Raw genomic sequence first — 22,636 nt, 5'->3', positions numbered from 1 at the left:
CTGTGAATGTCTCACGGCCAATTTTTTCTTTTAAGTTTTTTGGTTATTCTGTTGAAGCCAGAATTAGATAGACAGTCAGTGTAGATAGGTAAATCAAGTCAGGTCGGGTCAAGGAGGCCAATTTTGAGTGAGTCTGAGAAGCTGGAGACCATCCCTTGAGGAATCTTATCAAGAACTTGCCCCTGCTCCAACCTGTTGCCAAGGTAACCTGTCCCAGGAATTTCCCCTCCCTACAGGGAGCTAGAAGCTTGTTAGTTACTGCGCCCTGGGGCTGCTCCATCCTGCCCTTCCCCCTACAGCCCACCTGTTCTCACCTTTTGGCCCTCCCACTGAGCATTCCTGGGCCTAGTCACCTAGGCAGAAAGGAGAAAGATTGCAGGAGAACAAAGGAATCCTAGGACGTATAAAAAGGGCAGAACTAGGGCTGGGGTCGAGGCTCAGTGGTAGGGCGCTTGCCTAGCATGTGTGAGGCACTGAGTTTGATCCCCAGCACCACATTAAAAAAAAAAATGCATTCTGTCCATCTACAACTAAAAAAAATTTTTTTAAAAGGCAAAACACCTCGCCTCTTGGGATACTGTGATACCAGCTATGGCCCCCTTCTCCCTCAAGGGAGAAGTCTATGTTACCCCTTTTTAAATAAACCCTGCTTCATATGCTTGACTAACTGGTGGTATCACTGTTGTTTACTTCAAGTATTATTCGCTGCCTTGGGTAAACACAGAGTCAACAGATTGCTTTTAACTGTTTTCAGTAAGTGGCCCTGTGAATAGTTTTTTTTTTTTTTTTTCTATACTTCTTGTGAGTTTCTGATTCAGATCAAATAAAGACAGCCTTGCAAATGGGATCTTCCAGGGACCCTTCAGACAGGCCAAATAATGGCAATTCTTCAGGAATGAGGCTTTACAGATCCTTCAATCCCATACGGCCCCTATGTTGATGGCCAGGCTGCTGTTTTTCACAGCTGTGGCCTGTTTGTGTTTTAAGGCTACCAAACAAAATTGAGAGCTAGAGAGGGGGAAGTGGCAACAGGGCAAATAAAATACCACAAAAAAATTCTATTCTTACCAAGATTCATCCACTTTTCTTAAACCAGTGCACTCCAGATTGCTATAAGCCTTTTGTTAATTTCCACAATTCTAAAAAGCTGATTCTGACCGTTTTTGCCAGTTTACCCATAGGTTTTATGAAAAAAAGAAATATTAGAGAGCCTTACCCCTTGTTTTTTGTGATGTCTTCCCAAGGTTTTGTTTTCATAATTTTTTTTTACATAAAAAGCATTATTTCTTAAATAGTACTATATTCTATATAGTGTGATGGTGAGACTACCTACATGATATTTTGTACTTTCCTGGTTCCTGGGAAACTCACCATATTATCTATTGAATCACCAGAACAATGAATTTTCTCTTATCAAAACATGTTTTGTTTTCAATAAGTGGCCCTATGAACATTTTTTTTTCCCAACAGTGTGATGGTTTAGATACGAGGTGTTCCCCCCTCCCCCCGCCCACCCCCCCGTTGAGTGAGACATCTTAAGAAAGCTTCTAGGTGAAATGATTGAGTTAGGAGAGCCTTAACTTAATCAGTGCATTAATCCTCTGATAGAATTTTGTGGGTGTTAACTATAGTCAGGGAGGATGTGGCTGGAAGAGGTGTGTGTGACTTGGGGGTATGATTGGGGTATATATATTTTGTCCCTGGTGAGTGAAACAGTCTCTCTGCTTCCTAATTGTCATGTCCTGAGCTGTTTCCTCCTTCACACTTTTCTGCCTTGATGTTCTGCCTCATCTGGGCCCAGAGCAACAGAGTTAGCCATCTATGGACTGAAATCTCTGAAACTATGAGCCCCCAATAAACTTTTCCTCCTTCAAAATTGTTCTTGTCGGGTATTTTGGTTGCAGCATCCAAAAAAAAAAAAAAAAAAAAGCTGACTTAAACAGTTTTCTTTCTTTCAGTATGAAATTTTTTATTTTTATTACAATGATATGTTCATCTACAGAATAAAAGAGACCTATCAAGCCATGCCCAACTGCGATGTATTTCAATCCTGACTTGATATATGAAATGTATGAACAAAACTTGTGATAAATAGGAGGGGATTTTTGAACATCAGGTCATTTAATGTTATCAAGGAATCGTTAACTTTTTGTTAGTGAGAAAATAGCATTGCAATTACATTTGTCAAATATGCATCTTAGAGATGCATGCTGAAATGGTTACAGATGAGATTATATGATATCTAGGACTTGCTTCAAAATAATCTGGAGGGGGGGTGGAGCAGGTGGGAGTAGGGACCAAATAAGACTGGCTATGAGTTGATCATTTCTATCTGTTTGGTATGTACCAATGATGGGTTTGCTGTGCTTTTCTATCTTTCAGTGTTTGAAATTTTTCATAATAAATGGCATGGAGGCCAGCCTCAGCAAAAAGGAGGCGCTAAGCAACTCAGCGAGAACCTTTCTCTAAATAAAATACAAAATAGGGCTGGGAAGGTGGTTCAGTGGTCGAGTGCTCCTGAGTTCAATCCCTGGTACCCCAAAAAAGAAATATGTATCAGTTACCAATATTTTAAAGTAGAGAAATTTCAGGGGCTAGAGATATAGTTCAGTGCAAGGCCCTGAGGTTCACCCCCAGCACCAAAAAGGAATTTCAGATAGTCATCCATAATTCCTATTTCTCTTGAAACCATCAGAAGCTCTGGTTATACTACACTCCCATCCCACATGGTGACAACTGGCCAGCAACCCTTTCTGTCCCCTTTAGAGAAAGAAGGCACAGTTCCTCTCCATTTGCCACAGTTTCTACCTGCCTGACCCTGGAGACACTAAAGTCCAGTCACTTCTGCCTTATTATGTTTCAAAGGCTTGTTGACAATCAGAGATGACAGTGAACAATAATTTCATTGTTACATACCGCAGCTTACTTCTGAAGGTCAAAACAGAATCAAGATGTAACATTGTGTCACAGAAGAGCAGGGAGCTGAAACTCCAAACCTCAGTTCTTATGTTCCAAGGAAAGAAAATTTATTAAAAGTCAGCCACCAAAATCCATGCAAGAGAACTTTATTATAGGGGAAATAAAGTAAAAGCCAAGTGAGGCTCAAGCAGAGAGCACTCTCAAGTGACAGGGTGGGCCATCTCCAAGCAAAGAATGACAAAGGAGACAATGCTGTCCCCAAATTTTATTACTGTTTGATATTTACCAGAACTGGGGACAACCCTCTGTACTCTTTGCCAATCAGGTGTTCAACTCCTCCTTCACATTGGGTGATGGAGGTTTTGACCTTAGTTGGTCCTTTGTGGAACTGTCATGGTGGCCATCCTATTTAGGAGGGCTTCATATACAAGTCAATCCCATGTTAATGCGGGCACTGGGGTCAGTAGCTGGTCAGAAGTTACTTTAGTGTCCCTGTGCTACTAAAGGAATCCTCCTTCCCAGACAATTGGAGACACTTATAGCCATAATTCCTAACTTCACATCAACCTCAGTGGACTCTGTCAAGAGTTAGTCCCATTAATCCTATTCTCTTGGTGTGATTTTCAACTAGCTCCCTTGCTTCTATTTATTTTCTACAAATTAACTTTCTACTTTGGAAGTAGTTTAAAGCAGACCCTAAAGTCATTTAAAGAACACTTGTGACCTTGCCTGCATTTCACTGCTCATTGCTAGCTACTCCCTGACAATTTCACCCATCTACAAAGCATTTGGAAAAGACAGGAAAATACCCTTTGCAAGACTTTCTTTTTTTTTTTTTTAATAGTTATAGATGGCCAGCATACCTTAATTTTATTTATTTTATTTTTAATGTAGTGCCTCACATATGCTAGGCAAGAGCTCTGCCACTGAGCTACAGCTACAGCCCCCTTTGCAAGACTTGATGCCAATCAGAACCTTTCTAAGGTGGCAGCATACCTACCAGGCTTTAGAAGACAAATCCAAGCCAGTGACAAAACAATTGTCTTCTGTAAGATAAGCTGTAGAAACAGAATGCTTTAAAAATCAGTCAAGTCAAGTTAATCCCTATATAAATCTTATTAGGTTTAAAGTATGTGATCATTCAGAGAGTCAGGTGGAAGGATTTCTGAAAGATTGATGCGATCTCATGGCAATCCTTCACTTCTACCTCCTGACTCCTATGGGAACGTTCATCTTACAAGATAGGCTTCCACTATGGCTTCTTCGGAATCCTTTTCTGATCCCCTCCAGAGAGCATGTACTATGTCTCTTCCGCCTCTCATGGGTACTAAGTATGTGGTTCTCTTACGGCACTTGACATTCTCCTGTTTTTCATTAATCACTTGTGCATTTATCAAGTCCTCTCTTTCCCTGGAGAATGAAAGTTGCTTATTGACAGGGACTCTGCAGCCACATTGCCTGGGGTTTCAATCCCAGATCTACCACTTGGTAGCTGTGAACAAGTTACCAAGTCTCTGTATGCCTCAGTTTGGTCATCTATAAATTGGAGATGATCATGATACCAATCTTATAGGGTTGTTGTGAGGATAACTGGAATGATACATGTGTAACAGATTTTAAAAATAGATGTTTTGATTGAGGCTCCTGAATAAAGTATACACAACATAATAAAATGGGAACCAGAGCAGGATAGGAGTGTGCCTCAGCTATAGCATGTTTGCCTAGCATTCATGAGGCCCTGGATTTGATCCCCAGCACTGCAAAATAAAAAATAAGGAGGGGAGGAGGAGGAGGAGGAGGAGGAGGAGGAGGAGGAGGAGGAGGAGGAGGAGGGAGAGATAGGAAGGAAGGAAACAGGGAAGGAAGGAAGGAAAGAAAGAAGAAAGGGAACTAGAACAGGTTATATCTTGCAAAGTACCTCAACTGTTAAGCCCTTTTCCACATGGGGGTATAAAAAGGTTCAATGTTGAAAACTGAGAGTCACTAAAAGAGGTTTTCTTTGAAGATTTGCAAGGAGAATGAGCAGAAGGCTGCTCCACTTTCAGGAAAACATCTAGAGAAAATGAACTTGCATCACTAAGTTTTAGAAGGAGTAAAATGCATATTTATTATATCATTTAAGACTATTCAGTTCTGTTATAGAAGTTAAAAAAATTAGATTGGATGTCTCTATGGTTTGGAAGTGGTTTGTCCCCCAAGGCTCATATGTTGGAAGCTTGGGTCCCCAGTTTGGTGGTATAGAAATGATGTGGAACCTTTAAGGGGTGAAGACCAGTTAAAGGTCCTTATATCAACTGGGGGCATGTCCTCAGAAGGGATTGTGGGACCCTAGTCTCCCTCTGGCTTCCTGTTTCAAGATTTGATCCTTCTTCCCACATGTATTCAACCCTTTGCCATAGGGCCTTTTCCAGAGCCTGAACTATGACACTTGAACGTTTAGTCTCCAAAACCTCTTTTCTTTATAAGTTAGCTTGCCTCATTATAGTAATGCAACATGGACAGATACAGATGTTAAAAGAGACATGTTAAAGATAGAGAATAAATCAACTACAGTCTTGCCATCTTGTGTAAGTTTGGTCTATAATGTCTGCACAATGACAAAATCACTTAATAGCATATTTCTCAAAATGTATCCCTGTTGTTAAGTGACACAGGATGTATATGACTTTTATTTTTTAAGTGAAAGAAACAAGGGTATGTCTTATGCCTAGAAAAAAACATCAAGTCATAAGATCATGCCATTTCCAAACTGACAACCATGTTGTCCCCAGTTGGCCATTCACTTTGATACTCAGTATGGTCCCAGCATGAACCTACTCTGCTCTGTCCAAGAGATGCATATAAAACCTATCGATGCTGAAAAGGCTAATTGGTAAACTATGGCTATTTACAGATAAGCACATTAACTTTACAGAAAGCTTCTGTATGCAGAGAGGAGAGACAGGGCAGGGGAGAAAGAGCAAGTGCTAACTTGGCTGACATTTCCAGACTGTTGGGCAAAGGGTGAGGGAGAGAGCTGGTGGTGGGTGGGTCCTGTTAAGATGTTTGCCTGGCAGGACGAAGGGTAGAAGTGGAAAATGCTGGAGGTAAACTGTGGATTACCAGGAATAGAAGAAGGAATCACAAATAAGTCGAGCAGAAATAAGGATACTTTTGAATTTATGAAAGGTTCTGTTTGCGGTAGATATCCAGCAACTGAGAGAATTTCCAAAAACCCACAAAAACTAGATTCAGAGAGAATCAGCCCAGATTACGAAGCATCATGTGTAGGAAATTTTGTGTCCCCCTGTGTTCTCCCTCCCATTCCGGGACAGAACCCTAATAAGCTATCTCATGGAGCAGAGAGTAAAAACCCAGGGGTGGGGCTGGGGATATAGCTCAGTTGGTAGAGTGTTTGCCTCTCATGCACAGGGCCCTGGGTTCCATCCCCAGCACTAAAAGAAAAAAAAAAAATAGGGAGTGGGACCCAAAAAGAGAGAAGCATGTAATTATGTAATTGTTCCAGCCTACAGCAAGCCTCTATTGGGGAAGGGAAAAACCTTTCTTTTAAAACAGAATTAAGAGTTTTGAATATTAGCATTGGACATTCTACTCATTAAATTGAAACAACTGTGTGACCTACAAGAAACCAGAACAAATTGTTGGGTTTGCCCAAGTTTTCATTTAGAAGCAGAGAATAACTATCCCCACTGAAAGAAATGTAAAGGAGAGGTGGGAGACAGAAGTAAAATTATTCATCACAACCCATAAGTCATGCTTGTTTAACACAATGTTCCATATGGAAATTGCTTGGAACATTATTTGGCACATAATAAGTGCTGACTAAATGTTAATTATTATTATTATTTTCTGCCCCATTGTCTAGCATGATGACTTGCACCTTGTAAGACCACAAAAGTTTATCACATTAGCCTTAATTCATAGCAGGAACAACTGAATGTTTGAATGGATCTTTAAGATCTAGAGTAAAAAGTAAAGTGCCTAGAACCTTTTTGAAGCTCTCTCCTGAAATCTATAGTCCATTAAGAAAGATGGAAAAGGGAACACACTGAAGCATCTAAAGATCCTTTTTTCCTGGCTCATATTATAATCATCAAGCAAGCTCTTAACTTAGTGAGACCCTGTCTCTAAATACATTTATTTTTAAAATGGTGGAGATGTGGCTTAGTAGTTGAGCATCTATTATGGTTTAGATGTGAGGTGTCCCCCAAAAGCTCATGTGTGAGACAATGCAGGAAGGTTTAGAGGAGAAATGATTGGGTTATGAGAATCTTAACCTAATCAATGAATTAATCTCCTGATGATAACCTGAGTGGTAAATGAAAGCTGGTAGAGTGTGGCAGGAGAAGGTGGGTCATTGGGTGTGCCTCCAGGGTATTTATCTTGTATCTGGTGAGTAGAGTCTTTCTCTGCTTCCTGATCATCTTGTGAGCTGCTTCCCTCTGCCACACTCTTCTGCAATGATGTTTATTTAGCCTTACCTCTACCCCCAAGGAATGGGGCCAGCTGCCAAAGGACTGAGACCTCTGAAACTGTGAGCCCTCAAATAAACTCTTCCTCCTCTACAATTGTTCTATTCAGATCTTTAAGTCACAGCAGGGAAAAATCTGACTAACACAGTGTCCCTGGGTTCAATTCCTGGTTAAACAAACAAACAGACAAACAAACAATTGCATAACCCAGATGATCAAAGGAATCTGCTTCCTCCACTAGTCTTAGGTTTCAAAAATACTTTTTTTTATATCTAAAATTGAAATAACACTCTTTTGGGAAGTAAGAATTAAAGAAAACAAATTGCTCATAGAATATATTCCAGAGCACATTTAGTAAGAGTGGCCCTTCTACAGCCTTGGGCATCAAGTGGGGTCTCTGCAGTCCTTGTCTGTTGCCTTGAGAAGCAGTTCAAGTCTTATCATTCATTATATGCATACTTAAAAGAAATTTCTTATTTTCAGCATTGATTGCCTGAATTCTATTTTCAGATTAACTTCTAGCTGGAAGGCAAAAATCATTGATTTGAACTCTTAATTTTTTTCCCTAAAATTAAGATACAGTGTAACTTTTTATATTTTCTAAATTCCTTTAAAGGACAGCAGGTTAGATCACTCACAGAGCAAACTTTGGGTTCGTTCTGTTTGTTTGTTTTGAGGATTTACTTGTTTCCTCTTTTGTCATCCACATTCCATAAATGTTCTTGATTCATTGGTCATTTTTTCAGGATGATCCAAATACTAGCAAGATGATTCTAGTGTCTATCAACATCTACCCAAAAGAAGGGCTCTAAGATCCAAAACCTTGCAAATAGATCATTCACAAAATTTGTAAACATAAGATTTCTCTTTAATTACCGCTCAAGGATTTTTGAGCGAAACTATGTTTCCTTGATTCTTACCAGACCCTTCATAGTTAAGGAAAACCACAAAACATTGATTTGACTAATATTATGGGATGCCATGTATATACTGTGTGCACAAATGCAATTGAGCAGAGTCAAATATAACCTCATGAAATAAAATTGCTTTAAAAATGTACTCCAACAGTTAACAGCCACCTGAGTAAATCCCTTGTTTATAAGTTTCTATCCCTTCTGCAGGAAAAAAGATATTTTGAAGAGTTATCTAAAACATTAAAATGAAACTAAAAATGAGCTCTCAGTTTCTAACAAATATAACTTAACATGAAAAGTATTTTACTTATTTCTAATGATAAAAGGAAATACAAGTTTATTATAGAAAAATTTGGAACTATAGAAAGATATAAAGAAGAAATTAGAGCTTCCATAATGCCTTACATTTCTATATAAATATATTTGTTATACATATGTTTCCACTTTTTGCATTGTATCATAGATACTTCTTGTTTGTAATCCATTTCTCTCACTTAATGTATCATAAGTGATTTCCCATTTTTTAACATATAATGTGCTATTTTATTTCAAAATTTAGATAATTTCCCACAGTTACAAAAGTACATGGCTTCCTTCCTTTTTTTTTTTTTTCATTGCAAGTAACACTAGAATAAATATCTTTGCTAATAAATCTGTTTGAATATCTCTTGATGCTTCTTTAGAGTAAATTCTGGAAAAGGAAATGCTAGATTAAAGAACTTCTCAAGGCTTATGATGGAAAATGTAATTTAGCAGCATTTCTCTGGAGTTTAACATTTCTAAAAACAGTGATTCAATTGAAATGACTAGAGTCATATTCTGGTGGCTTCCCCATGTGGGAACAGATCCAAAGCTGAGCTTCAAAGTCCCCAGTTAGCCTACTAAATCCCAGTGTGAACTGTTTGTGCTGTCACTGATGTTGCTGCAGGAAGTCTGAGTGACAGCTCTTTGTTTTCTGTGCCAGCCCCACTGGTATCCTCTGCACCACCAGCTCCCCTCTGCTGCCAGCCAGCAGAGTACAGGGCAGGAACAAAAGCAACCAAACAGGTCAATACCAAGGTGGTTATAGTCATTTCCACTTACTTCTTCACTTCTCTGCACATATGGTCTCCAAAATACTTGTGAAACATCTCAGTCTGAACATGAAAGACTGGGTGCCACTAAGAAGTAGCTAAATACATTCAAAAGGAATGAAAAAATAATATCAAGCAACACTTCCTTGCCTGCCAGTTTCCATTTTCAGCTTCGGTTTCATACTTCCCATCAAAAACAAGTTAGGGTTTAATAGCAAAAGAGATGGCTGACTCATTATGATAAGACGATATTTTGCAGTTGAGACCCCTCTTTGACCTTGGGTGATATTAACCAAGCTGCTGGTATTATATAATTAGTAAGGAAAAAATAAGGTGATGTTAAGGCATTTGTGACAGTTTGTCTAGTCACCTAGTTTTTTTTTTTAAATTTTAGTTGTAGATGAATACAAAACCTTTATTTTATTTACTTATTTTTATGTGGTGCTGAGGATGGAACCCAATGCTCACACATGCTAGGCAAGCACTCCACCACTGAGCTATAACTCCAGCCCTAGTCACCTAATTTTAACAGCAACATCTCTAGTAGATCCTTTCAAACCTGGCTAAGGATCTCTTCCATGACCATTTATCACTGGGCCATTAAAAAAGAAACTTTTCCATAAAATAATCCTATTTCCTTGACCCTCCCATTAAAAGAACAAAGAGTAGCAAGTAAAAGTAAGATTTTATTTATGTTTTGTTGTGAAAACATTAAAAGTGGAATATTTGTTGACAAAATAAATGTTTTTAAACCACCCACACATTTTAGTTTACTGCTTATAATCAGCCTTTCTGTTTATAAACAATAATGTGTTTTGACTACAGTTCTGGAAAATTTATACATAAACAGAAGAATTTTTAAGTCAAAAGCAAAGCAGTGTGTGTGATCTACAATCAAATCTAAGTTGTAATGTTGACTTGGAGAAATAAATTTATCAACTTGCACTTCTCTCATGAAAGATTAAGTAATTTGTACTAAACCCCTTGTTTTAGTCATCTTTTGTGTCACTTGACCAAAAGACCTGACAAAAACAGAGGGGGAAAGTTTATTTGGTTCACACAGTTTCAGAGGTTCAGTCTATGGTGGGCCAACTCCATAGCTCTGGGCCCAGGTGAGGCAATCATGGCAGAAAGGTGTGTGTGGGGGAAGCAGCTCAGATGGGGGTAGGGGGAGAGAGAGAGAGAGAGAGAGAGAGAGAGAGAGAGAGAGAGAGAGAGAGAGAGAGAGAGAGAGAGAGAGAAGTCAAAACATAAACTGCAAAGACAGGACCCCAATGACCTACTTCCTTCTGTCACATCCTACCTGCCTACACTTACCACTCAGTTAATCCATATTAGTGGATTAATCCACTGATTAGGTTAAGGCTTTCACCATCTAATTGTTTCACATTTTTACATTATCTCACACATGAGTTTTTGGGAGTCACCTCATATGTAAACTGTAACACTCTCCATCTGAGGTCAACTAAAAAGATTTGGATAAAACAATGGGGAAAATGTTTGAAAAACATAAAGAGCTAAGAAATGAGTCAGGAATTGCTTGGCCATGATGCAAAACAAGATGGAAATTCAGAGACAAATCTTTCAGTGAGACTTCAATGATCAAATTTTAGAATTGTGAGCTTCAGGTAAAGAAAGGAGACCTGTTCTTCATGGGAGATCCATTTACAGCTTTTGATTTTAATAGTACATGTACATTAAAACAGGGGGGGAAAATCCAAAAACCATTGAGTGCTCTAAACAAGTGAGTGATAAGAATAGTAAATTATGCATTCCTTAAAGTCATAGGATATATATATGTACACTAGTTTTTTAAATATAAAGATTAATGTTATCCTGAGATCCATAAACATAATAATAAAATTTACACTTCTGTTATACTTCTTAAACTCCATATTTAGGGATCTAAAGACAAGACTTAGAAAGTACTTTGATACTAAAGAACATAATTATAAAAATATTTATATTTTCTTTTAATGATTATTCAGTGTTTCTGCAATGCATCCAACACCCCAAATATCTGAGGGTTTTACTTTGAAAATCTGGACTAGCGTCTCATTCCATCTACCACTAAAACAGTTTACATTACACTTGCCAGGAATGCTAAAACTGAATCAACTTAAAAGTTTAAAATTTATAATTGGAATAGTGTTTCTCTTCCTGAAATGGAGTCATGAGTTTAAGTCCAGGTATTCTTTATTCCTATAAAAAAAAAAGACTGTTTAAATGTAAATAGACAGGTCCACTATGAAATTGATAATATCAAAGAGTTAGGGGAAAGTATTCCAGGTAGGAAGAAAAGCATGTGTAGAGTCCTGGAAATATGAAAAAAAATTGGGGGTGTTCATAAAACTAAAAAAACAATGTTTAGAGACTACCAATGAAATTTCAAACTTTTTTTTTTTTTTTTTGTATTGGGGATTGAACCTAGGTGTGCTTAACCATTGATGCATATCCCCAATTCATTTTTGTATTTTATTTAGAGACAGAGTCTCTCTGAGTTACTTAGGAGATTGCTAATTTGCTGAGGCTGGCGTTGAACTCACAATGCTCTTCCCTCAGCTTCCAGAGCCGCTGGGATTACAGACATGCACCACTATGCCTGGAAAAATTCTAACCAAATTCCAGTTTTAACCAACCAAATTTTCCAAGGAAAACTGTATTGTGAATTTTTATGAACATTTCCCCATTTTTGCACAGAACATAAACTCAGATAAATTTTTTTTAAAAAGTTATCTTCTAGGTAAATGGGGGTGTGGCTCAGTGGTAGAACACACACACACACACACACACACACACACACACCCCAAAGCCCTGGGTTGATCCCCAGTGACAGCACACACGCACGCGCGCGCGCGCACACACACACACATGAAATGAAAAAAGGAGAAAGTAACTTTTAGAGTAAATTAATCATCACTTGAGCTGAAGGAATGAACAAGGTGCTTATTGGCTCAAAAAAAAATGCTGATTTGCCAGTCTGAGGCTATATAACTTTAAAAAAAAATCGAAAACAATTAGAAGTTGCCATGAAAAGCAATAACAAAGAGCATAAGATAGAAAAATGAGACAATTAAAGAGTTAACATTTCTGAGCCCAGACGAAATAAAGACCACAAAGGCAATAACCGTAAGAACAGACACATAAAAGGTTAATAAAGAATATAAATGCCATCTATTTCCCATGTTCCCTGAAGCAATACTGAGGGCATCTGACTGTTTTGATGTAACCCAGTATTCCTTTGCTATCTTGGAAACACCAGTCCTCTCCAACTCCCAGGCCTTCTGTTCTAAATGGGACTGATTCCAGATTCAGCTTCAGAGGTGACTGTCATTCTATTTTAAATAGCTCATCCTTCTGGCCAAGGGATTGGTGCAGAGATGGAAAGTAATCTACTTAGAAATACACAGAACTTTTGCTGGAAAGGTGTCTAGGAAAGAAATAACTGTGGGAATCTATTTTGCAACTTTGAGAACTGAAGATACATTGGAATAGTATCCAGAAACCACCCCATACTATTAGTACCACATTGAATTATATCCTATTTCAATACCTCTGCCTAGGTGTGGAGAAGTGGTATAGCACAGGGGTTTAAAGCATGAATTGTAAAGCCAGGCTCTTGATTCTAAGCTCTGCTTCTGTGACTGTGGAAAAATCATTTGAGTTTCCTCATTTGTAAAATGGGAATGGGAGCCCATTTAATCGTGTTAAGATTTCAATGAATGAATACATGATTTGTGAAAAAAAATGAATACATGAACAGCACTTGAAACATTGCTTGGCACAGAGTAAGTGCTATACAAAAATATTAGCTATTATTGTTATTGTGAAGATTAAATGTGTTATGAAGAATAAATGTAAAAAAGAAGAACAAATATAAAGCACTTAGAATGGTGCTTGACAGTTAGCCAACCCCGTATGACTATTATTCATCATTAAAGACTATGAGGAAATTCAGTGATCCATTCAACAAGTAGTTACTGAGTGCCTTTTCTATGCCAGGCAAATAAAGTATTTCTTCTAGACCAGCACTGTCTAACAGAAATGTTATGTGAGCTATGAATGAGAGCCATGGATGTAACTTAAAAATCTTAGTTACATTAAAAAATGAAAAAAAGGTAAAATCACTTTAAGTATTTTGTTTAATCCAATATCCAAAATATTCTCATTTCCTAAAGTCATTAATATTAAAAACTTGATTTATTTTACATTTATCATTCTAAATCTTTGTGATCTGATGTACATTTTGTACAGTTCCTCTCAAATCTGACTAGCCACATTTCAAGTGCTCGACAGGGGGCTAATGGTTAACTTATAGTTCTAGACATTAATGGAGGTTAGGGAAAGAGGGGAGATGTCATATTTGTCCTCTACTCCGTCTTATTACTAATTATGCACTTTTTTTTCATTTGAAAAGTCTTTGTTATTTTATTGGATAGTTCTCATCAAGAGGAAGCACATGAGATAACAATGCAGAAAAACAGGGGTCTATTAAGGAACAGTTTTCTTTCTGTCTCCAACCAACAAATTTATCCAAGTACTGACCACTTGCCAAAGGGCTATGGTATCCTTGAGGATACAAAAGGGAACAAGGCAAATAAGGTTCCCTTAGAAATTTTCTTTAGGAAGAGATAAAAATCAATTATACAATAAATAACTTCATACCAGATTAAAAAAAAAACAGAAGGAAAATAATCACAAGGTGCCATGGAAGAGCACTATGAAGTGATGACACTCAAGCTGACAGATGAACAGCTCTGAATGTGCAAGGAGTCAGGGAAAGTGTTCCAGGTAGAGGGGAATGCATGTGCAGAATCCTGGAGACACCAAAAACCTAGTGGATTCACAAAACTAAAAAAAAAAAAAAAAAAAAAAATTCTAGACATGATTTTTGAATGTCACATATGTGGCAGTAGGTATACTAAAAGGGACAATCAAGTGGGCAGGTGATAATGGATCTATAGGCCATGACAGGGACCTGGGTTTTATTTTAGGAGCAACAGGGACATACATGATCTCCATCCTAAGGTCATTCTTGCCACAGTTTGAAAAACTGCTTAAGGGTTGAAAATGTGAAAACTGGGATTTCAGTTACAAGGCAACTAGTGCAGAACAGGGGAGAGCTGATGGTGGGTGGCAACTGTCTGGGTTAAGGCCTTTAGGAATACCTAGAACCCGTCTCTCCAGTATTTTTGCAAAACTCATCTAAGATTGTGCAGCAAAATTTTCAAATGTGGTGAAGGATACTGTTTTGTCCTATGATGCACTTTTTTTGGCGGGGTAGTTGGGGGAGTGCTCTCGTCTCCCCCAAATCACCATAAGATAAAATCTTTGTCAATTCTAGGTATTAGAACATATAATCTTAACCAACCATTGTTAAACATAAAGTACAATTGTTTCCAAAATGTAATTTTCCTTTTCCTGTTAAGGAAGGTGGTGGGGTCTTCCCAAGGCTATGCCACACGGCATTAGGCGCCTACACAAAAAGAACTGTAAGTACAAAGGCCTTCAGACAGGAAAGATAATTGCCTTGTTTAAGGAACCGAAACAGGCGAGTGGATGGAGCAGCAAAAGAACGAGGTTCATATTTAATAACCAAGATGTGAATAACCAAGACGTGTCTTGACATCACTCACAGAGAAAGGTGTCTAGCTAAGGTTGAATTTTTAAATTGCTTCACAAAAGCTGATAAAAACTCCACCTCTGTTGAACACAGAGCAGAAAATACTGGTTTAAAAGAGAACGAATACATCTAGGAGGGGCCTAGCAGTGTAGTCCCAAAGGTGTGACACTGAAGTTCTTCGCGGGAGTCACCACGCCAGGGCACATCCCTCCAATCAAATCCCCAAACTAACACCTCCACACCTTCAAATGTCCACACGTCAGGAAAGTTCTGAGGAATTTATTGTCTTCAATCGGCTCACACGCTTTGCCTACCCTGACCCTGTGCCTATCAATCAAAAGCAGCTTTTGCCCATTCTAGGGTGCAAACGACCCGTCCGCACCCAAATCTGAGAAAACTCAGATAATGGGCTCTGGCAGGTTAACGATCAACAGAACATCCCACCACCGGCTCCCCAGCCTCCACCGGAAGTTGCCTGAGTGGCAAGACAAAAACTCCGTCGAGGGCGTGTCTCCGCCAGCAGCCAATGGGCTCTGCCCACCTCCCTCCTCCACAGCGTTCGTTCTAATCGTGGCCTGTGACGTTTGGAGAGCCGGCGCGGAGGGAGTTACGGAAGCCGAGAGGGGCGTGGCATTTTAGTCGCTGGGAAGCCGGGAAGCGGAGGCAAGATGGTTTACATCTCGAATGGTGAGTTGGAGTGGCTGTGGGGGTGGCCGATTTCCAGGCAGGCCGGATTTCGGAATTTTGTTTTCCCATCCTAGCTCGCCCGGCCCAGGCCCCCGAGCGGCTTCCCCGGCTTTCGTGTGACCGGGCGGAGCTGGATGCGAAATCGCCCCAGCCTAGAGCGCGTCAGCGTTTGTCCCCTTTGCTGACGACGATCGGGGGCCGAGGTCCCCTGGAGTGGGGTCCTGCGGACGTGAAGCTAAGCACGGAGATCTCGGAGCCCTTGCCTTTGTACAGCGAGCTTCTGATGGCGGATTTGCGAAAGTGGTCTTTGCTCTCGGGCGTGGCTGTCCTTAACTAGTGGAGAATGGGATGTTGACTTGGTACATGTTGCGCTTTCTTTCTTTGCCTTGAGCACTGTTAGAGCTCCTGTGCTTATCGCCTCCTTTAGTCTTTGTAACTGCCTAGTCAGGTAATGTTTTATCCCTGTCTTAAGGATGGAGACTGAGGCCAGAGGCCCAGGATCACAAAAGTAGTTAATGGCTGAGTTCGAATTCGAACCCAGGTAGGTTAGGATCAGCAGCCTTGTCAACCATACTTATGGTTTCTCTAAAAAAAAAAAAAAAAAAAAAAAAAATCCCCAAACCAGAACTAGCCTAAGGCCATAATTAGATAAAAGCTTTGGATAGGCTCTTCCCCCAAAAGAGTGTAGCCAGTCATATACCCAACTTTTTGCCTGATTTTCCAGGAACTAAAGAAAAAGCACCCTTGTCTCTAGGAGCAAATTAATTATCATAGGAATAGAGGATCTGAGAGAGACTTAATTCTGTGAGTTTACAAAGGAAATGACTGGAAAGAAAAGACATAGTATAATGGATGAGATCAGTGTCAGACCAGCTGCTGCTCACTCAGGTGATATTCCGTGGTGCAATGTTAGTAGTTCTTGGATCACTGGAAGTAGGTACTGGTTCTACTTGAATCATGTGTTTATCTCCAGACTGTTAGGGCAGTCGGTGAGAAGTCTTGACTGAGTGTACTTTGCATTTCTTTGCTTTACCAAATCCTATCTCCCACTTTAAAAATCCTGGAAACAAATTGGTTGGTGGACACTAAAGGAAAGCATCAAAATTTAATTTCATCTTAGTTTTGGACACTTGCAGACTTTAGTTTGTCTTATATTATTTGTGATTAAGACTAGTAGCTTCTATTTATGCATTATTGAGTAATTCCTTGTATTTGTTGAATGCTTTAATGTATATACAATATTCTATTTGAGCCACATAAATATCCTGTTAGGACCTTTTATCTCCCCTAACCTTTTTTTAAAATTTTGAGACAGGGTCTCACTAAGTTGCTGAGCCTGGCCTGTTGAACCTGCCATCCTCCTCCTTCAGCTTCCTGAATTGCTGGGATTATAGGCGTGCCCCACCTCGCCCAACTTTATCTCACTTTTATAGTTGAGAAATGTAGTTTTATTCAAGCACCTTTTTTCCCTCTGGGGATACTAGAGGACAGGGGCTTCTGCCTTTACAATCTGGCATGGGGAAGGGCAAACAAAAAGATAGACTGATGGGTGTACATACTGTACATTCTTTAAAATCACAACCGAAGAATTGGTGGGTTCCAGTTAGACCCTTTTTAGAATTGTACTTGTTGGCACAAAATATTTCTATTTCTATCTTATGATTTTCCCCTGAAAATTCCATGTGATGGATATTCCTGAAATACTTTTTCTCAGGCAAGAGAAATGTCACATCAACCCATAAAGCAGAGCTGATAAGAGGCAGAACCAAGCCTGTACCCCCTTTTTTGACTGTGTAGCCAGTTTTTCTCACCACCTCAATGAGAGCTTAGATCCAGGTGGGTACCTGAGAATAAGTTGGTCAAGGAAAGAGGAAAAGTAAACCAGGGCAGAAGTGGTAAGCAGATAAAGCCCTTGGGACCTTGGAGAGACAGTTATTCTTTGCCCTAGATATTCTGACCTCTTGAGTTGCAAGACTGAAACACTGGAGTATAAACTTTTCATGTAGTAGCTGCTGTTATTTAAAAGTACTTTGAAAAATTAGGTCCAGTTTTGCTTGAGACAAAGCTAGAGTTTATTGTTAGGCTCAAGAGCATCTTGTTATAGAAAATAGGGATCATTTTAATGAAGGACAGGCCACTTCCCTTCAGTATTTATAGCCTGGGGACTCTTTGATTTATAGGAATTTCATTAAAATAACTCATTCTGAAAATTTGTGAAAGTATGTTTAAACAATCTTTTCATACAGACAAGAGATTTTGCAAGTGAAAAAATATTTTTTTTTTCCTTTCTATCCACCCAAGCCATTTGTTTCTTCAGAATACTTGAATAAAGAGATGTTTATACCATGTTCTCAGCAGCATGATTCAGTATAAGAAACTTGAGTCTACTGACAAATGAATGGATAAATGTATATACATACTCTGGAGTATTAATCCTAAAAAGGAAGGAAAGTTTGACAAATGCTACAATGTGGATGTAACTTATAAGACACTATTAGGTGAAATAAGCTAATCACAAAAGAAGACATATGATTCTTTTTTTTTTTTTTGGTACTGGGGATTAAACCCAGAGGCACTTTACCATAGAATCACATCTCTAGTCCTTTTGTTTTTTGAGATAGGGTCTTGCTAAATTACTTAGGACCTCACCAAGTTGCTGAGGCTGGCCTCAAATTTGTGATCCTCCTGCCTCAGTCTTCCAAGTTGCTGGGATTACCTGCCCGGCTCCCTATAATTTCTCTTATATGAGGTTCCTACAAGTCAAATTCTTAGAGACAGAAATAATAGTTATTGCCAAAGGCTGGAGGAAGGAGGTAATGGGCAGTTAGAGTTTAATTAGTGAGGAGTTTCAGTTGGGGAAGACTAAAGTCTTGGAGGTGGATGGTAGTGATGGTTTCAGAACAGCATGAATGTATTTAATGCCACATACCTATGCTTAAAAATGGGGTAAATTTTATTATGTAAATTTTATCACTAAAATGTTTTGTTATATGTATTTTACTAATAAAAACAAAAGAGGTCTCAGAGAAATATTTGAATAGAATGAAGTCAACCACTCGACTTATATACCAGAGGTAAGCATTTGATATATTAAAGGAATGATCCCTGGATTATGGAGCTTTACTTCCCTGAACCCTTCCTTAGAATGATACATACATTGTAGACTACTTCTTGTGTTGGCTATAGAAACAGCTGACTGAATTTATCATTGTTGCCTACCTAAATGTAATGCTGCTTGGGTCAGAAATTTGTAGTACTCACCAAAGTTTCTTTATTCTTTTCTATAGGACAAGTGTTGGACAGCCGGAGTCAGTCCCCATGGAGACTATCTTTGATAACAGATTTCTTTTGGGGAATAGCTGAGTTTGTGGTTTTGTTGTAAGTATACTAGTGTTCTTAGTTGCTCTGATGTTTAAGTTGACTGAAGTATATTAGTATATTATGTGGCATATCTTCAGCTTAGCTCTCCTGAAGCAGTTAATTGTAATTTTCAAATCATTTTTGGTAAGGGCAGTTGAGATTCATTTAATGATAAAGCTGCCACCACCAAACATCTTCCAATTAAGTTAGCTGGGTTCGCTTAACTTTGTAACCATTTCAATCTGCAGCCAGGCCTGTCAATTCTGTTGTCAAATGACTATGCTTTGCATTCTGTCTACTGATTCCTTTTATTCTACATTATGTGTAATAACTGAATAAGGAGAATTTTTATCCTGGTTTTTTTTAAAAAAACCCAAATCCTAAGTAGTTAACTTTTTAAAATAAAGACAGAATTGATGCAAAGAAGACAACAATTTAAACTTCCTCAATAATTTCAAGCAATTCTTATTTAAGTGCATTTTTGGTCTTTCATGTGCTTGTTTTATGAGAACTACTAATAAGTCTTATGGTACGTTTGAATGTGTATTTGACTGTCTTGTAAAGTACTTGCAGAGTTGCAAAATCATGGGAGACAGTTCCTTCTTCATATTGCAAGGGGTAGCAGGATTGGCGTGATTATGGATGTTGGACATCAGTGGAAGTTATTCCATGTGGAGAAAACCATATGCAGGTTGACAGAGGAGTGTGAATATCGAGCTGTGGGCTTCATACTTAGTTTGCTTGTAGTTGTGGTCTAGAAAGCTCAATTTTATGGCTGCATGGAACATAAATAAAAAGGGGTAGAGTATAAAATGAAAGAGAGAGTTCCATAGAAAAATTCAGCTAGACACAGGTGAGGTCCTAAATTATGTGCAAAACTCATTTAAAGTGTTTTACATATCCCAACTACTCCATATCCATTTACTGTTTTATTCTTAAATTTACTGTTAAATCCTTCTTCTTCACAAATAAAGAAAATTCCCTTTCAATGGAGTTCCAGAAGCCCTGTGCCTCTGCCACACCACTGTCACCCCATTCCTTCCCAAGATAATGTTAGGCAAAGGCTGTTGGCAGGGGAAAGGCAGGGGTGAGGAAGGTGAGACACTATGAAAACGGACTCTGGTACCTGACACTTGATGTAGAGTGGAGGAAGGAAATCAGAGAGGACTCTAGTTTCATGCTCAGTCTCAGGGAATTATTAGCAAATAAGTGTGGGTTTGGCAGAAAACATAATACTTAATTGAGACACATGTATAAGCTAGATCCTGTAGACCTGTGGGTGCAAGAAATGTAGGTTTGGCACTACTGACTAGCTTTATACATCTTTTCACAAAAATGATAGTTAAAACCATGGAAATATATTTTTAATGTGGTCAAAAGTGATACCTCAGTTGTTTTCTGTTCTTTGTTTCAGTTTTAAAACTCTGCTTCAGCAAGATGTGAAAAAAAGAAGAGGCTATGGAAACTCATCCGATTCCAGATATGATGATGGAAGAGGGTATGGCTTTTTAAAATTGATAATAGTTGTTTATTATAATTGCATTACATATTTTGGGTGAAGTTAGACTAGTGGAAGTTAACAGTTAAATTCCATTTCACAAAAAATTGATGAATTACTGTAAATCAAAAATCATGTTGCCTCTGATTTGATAAACAGTTGATTTGGCAAAGCTAAAGTATACATTCAACATCCTACGGGAGCCTGGTGTGATGGTGCACACCTATAATCCCAGCAGCTCAGGAGGTTGAAGCTGGGGGATCACAAGTTCAGTCTCAGCAATTTAGCGAGGCTGTAAGCAATTCAGAGAGACCCTGTCTTTACATAAAATATAAAAAAGGGCTGGGGCTATAGCTCAGTGGTTAAGTAACCCTGAGCTTAGTCCCCGGTTTCCCACCCCCCCAAAAAAAATCCTACAGGAAAAGTCGAAATTAGAAGATGAAAACTGATGGCTAACATTAAAGATTTCAATTTACAGTATAAATTTCCATCTGCTAATGAAAATCTCAGAAGGTCAGATAGCATGGGCTGGGTTTTTGTTTCCACGTGGTAGAAATCAGCCTGAGTTGCTGGAGGCTTGTTCATCCTAATCCTGGCTTGACTGTTTCCTCACTTGCATTAGGTCTCTAGTTCCTATAAGTATTTGAATTTTCAACTCCTGATCCAAATGGTAGTTCCTATTTTAAAGACTCTTTAAGGATCATGTGATGATTGAAAAATGAAAGGGTCTAGTTAAATGTTCGAAGGAATCCATTGAAATTATGTCTACTAAAGAGTAGATACTAACTTTGTCTTTTACCAGGCCACCAGGAAACCCTCCCCGAAGAATGGGTCGAATCAATCATCTTCAGGGCCCTAGCCCTCCCCCAATGGGTGGTGGATGAGGAAGGTAACTTAAAATCTGAAATTATTTTCTAAGCTTTTATTTTGAAAATGTCTCCTTAGGAATATTTCCTTTAGGAAAACTTAAGTCATTCAACATTTTATAATTACTCAGACATTGTTTGGGAAAATATTTCTCTCTTAACCCCTGGGCAGTTTGTCAACTTTGTTATCAAAGTATCTTTTGAGAAAGGTATTATAATCCCATGTAACATGTTGAGCTTTATATAGGTCCAATTGAATAACTGGTAACTAATATTACAACCTTTCTTTTAGGTAAACGTCTGCTCTAAGAAGCAGACAACTAAACGTACACATTCATAGAAGAAGGAAACCATTAAGAAGTGGAGGGCTACCATGCTAGACAAGTGGAGGAATGTGTACGTCTAAATAAGGATTGCTCTGTGTCCTCACAGATCAATGAGGTCACGCTGGGAATTCCCTCTGCAGGGATCTGGCCTGACTGACATGCAATTCCATAAATGCACATGTTTGTCTCATTATCTTTTTTGTATAGTTTATTAAAGTATTAATATAGTTTTAATAAGTAAATATTTTTAGGTTGTAAAACTGGTTCCTCATCTTTATATAATTAATCATAAAACACTCTAAACCTGAAGAAAATAAAGGCTGCATATTCAGTGCTTGTGTCCCTTTTTTCAATTGTACATGGTTAATTTGTTCTTGTGTTTATTTCAGTAGTATGCATAAAATCTGTGCTCTTGAATTAATTTTTGTCTTTAATATAATTTGTCCCATCATGTCTGATTTTTATCAGGTATAATTATCAGGGTACTTATAAAGCTATTGCCAACAAACCTGACCTTCAAAATGGAGATTTGCTGCCTAATCTTTAAAACCATAGACTTTGATGTTATCTCAACAAATTTGAATTCTATACTACTTCTTAGGATTCTGCCTATTGGCTTTAAATACCATCCGAATACAGATAACTTTCACATTTTTCACTAAGTGGAAAACCCTGTGAGACTAGGAATTTTGTCTTTGCCACCATCCTTTGAACAATGATTACATGTTAATAGGCGCTGACATATTGATTAGTAAAACGAATGATACAGATAATTCTATTTTCAATGCATAACAGGCTTTGAAATCAAAGTGATTGGGTTAAAGCTTTTTAGAATAAACATTTATCAATATTTATTTAACCCTGTTTGTCAGGAAATAGGGTTGTAGTAGCATAAGAC

General features: G+C 38.4%; 1 protein-coding gene across 2 annotated transcripts; it reads left to right on the top strand.

Annotated features, from left to right (window-relative positions):
• The first annotated feature begins 15,547 nt into the window (after window positions 1–15,547).
• Selenok (selenoprotein K) lies at window positions 15,548–22,069 on the top strand. Of its 2 annotated transcripts, XM_046452702.2 has the most exons (4): window positions 15,548–15,688; window positions 18,976–19,066; window positions 20,463–20,546; window positions 21,349–21,439. In XM_046452702.2, exons 1-4 carry the CDS (start codon window positions 15,670–15,672, stop codon window positions 21,437–21,439), a joined length of 285 nt encoding a protein of 94 aa, XP_046308658.1. In that variant the 5' UTR covers window positions 15,548–15,669. The 2 variants fall into 2 exon arrangements, 1 of the variants encoding a protein (XP_046308658.1); XR_009227573.1 differs by lacking the exons at window positions 15,548–15,688; window positions 18,976–19,066 and adding an exon at window positions 21,705–22,069 and having other exon boundaries at window positions 20,496–20,546; window positions 21,349–21,435.
• Window positions 22,070–22,636: the final 567 nt, after the last annotated feature.

This window comes from Marmota monax, unplaced genomic scaffold (genome assembly GCF_021218885.2).
Source record: "Marmota monax isolate L192 unplaced genomic scaffold, Marmota_monax_Labrador192_F-V1.1 WCK01_AAM20220418_F8-fsc00042, whole genome shotgun sequence".
NCBI lineage: Eukaryota > Metazoa > Chordata > Mammalia > Rodentia > Sciuridae > Marmota > Marmota monax.
Note: the sequence above shows the minus strand (reverse complement) of the source record. Positions and strands in the feature narration are given on the sequence as shown.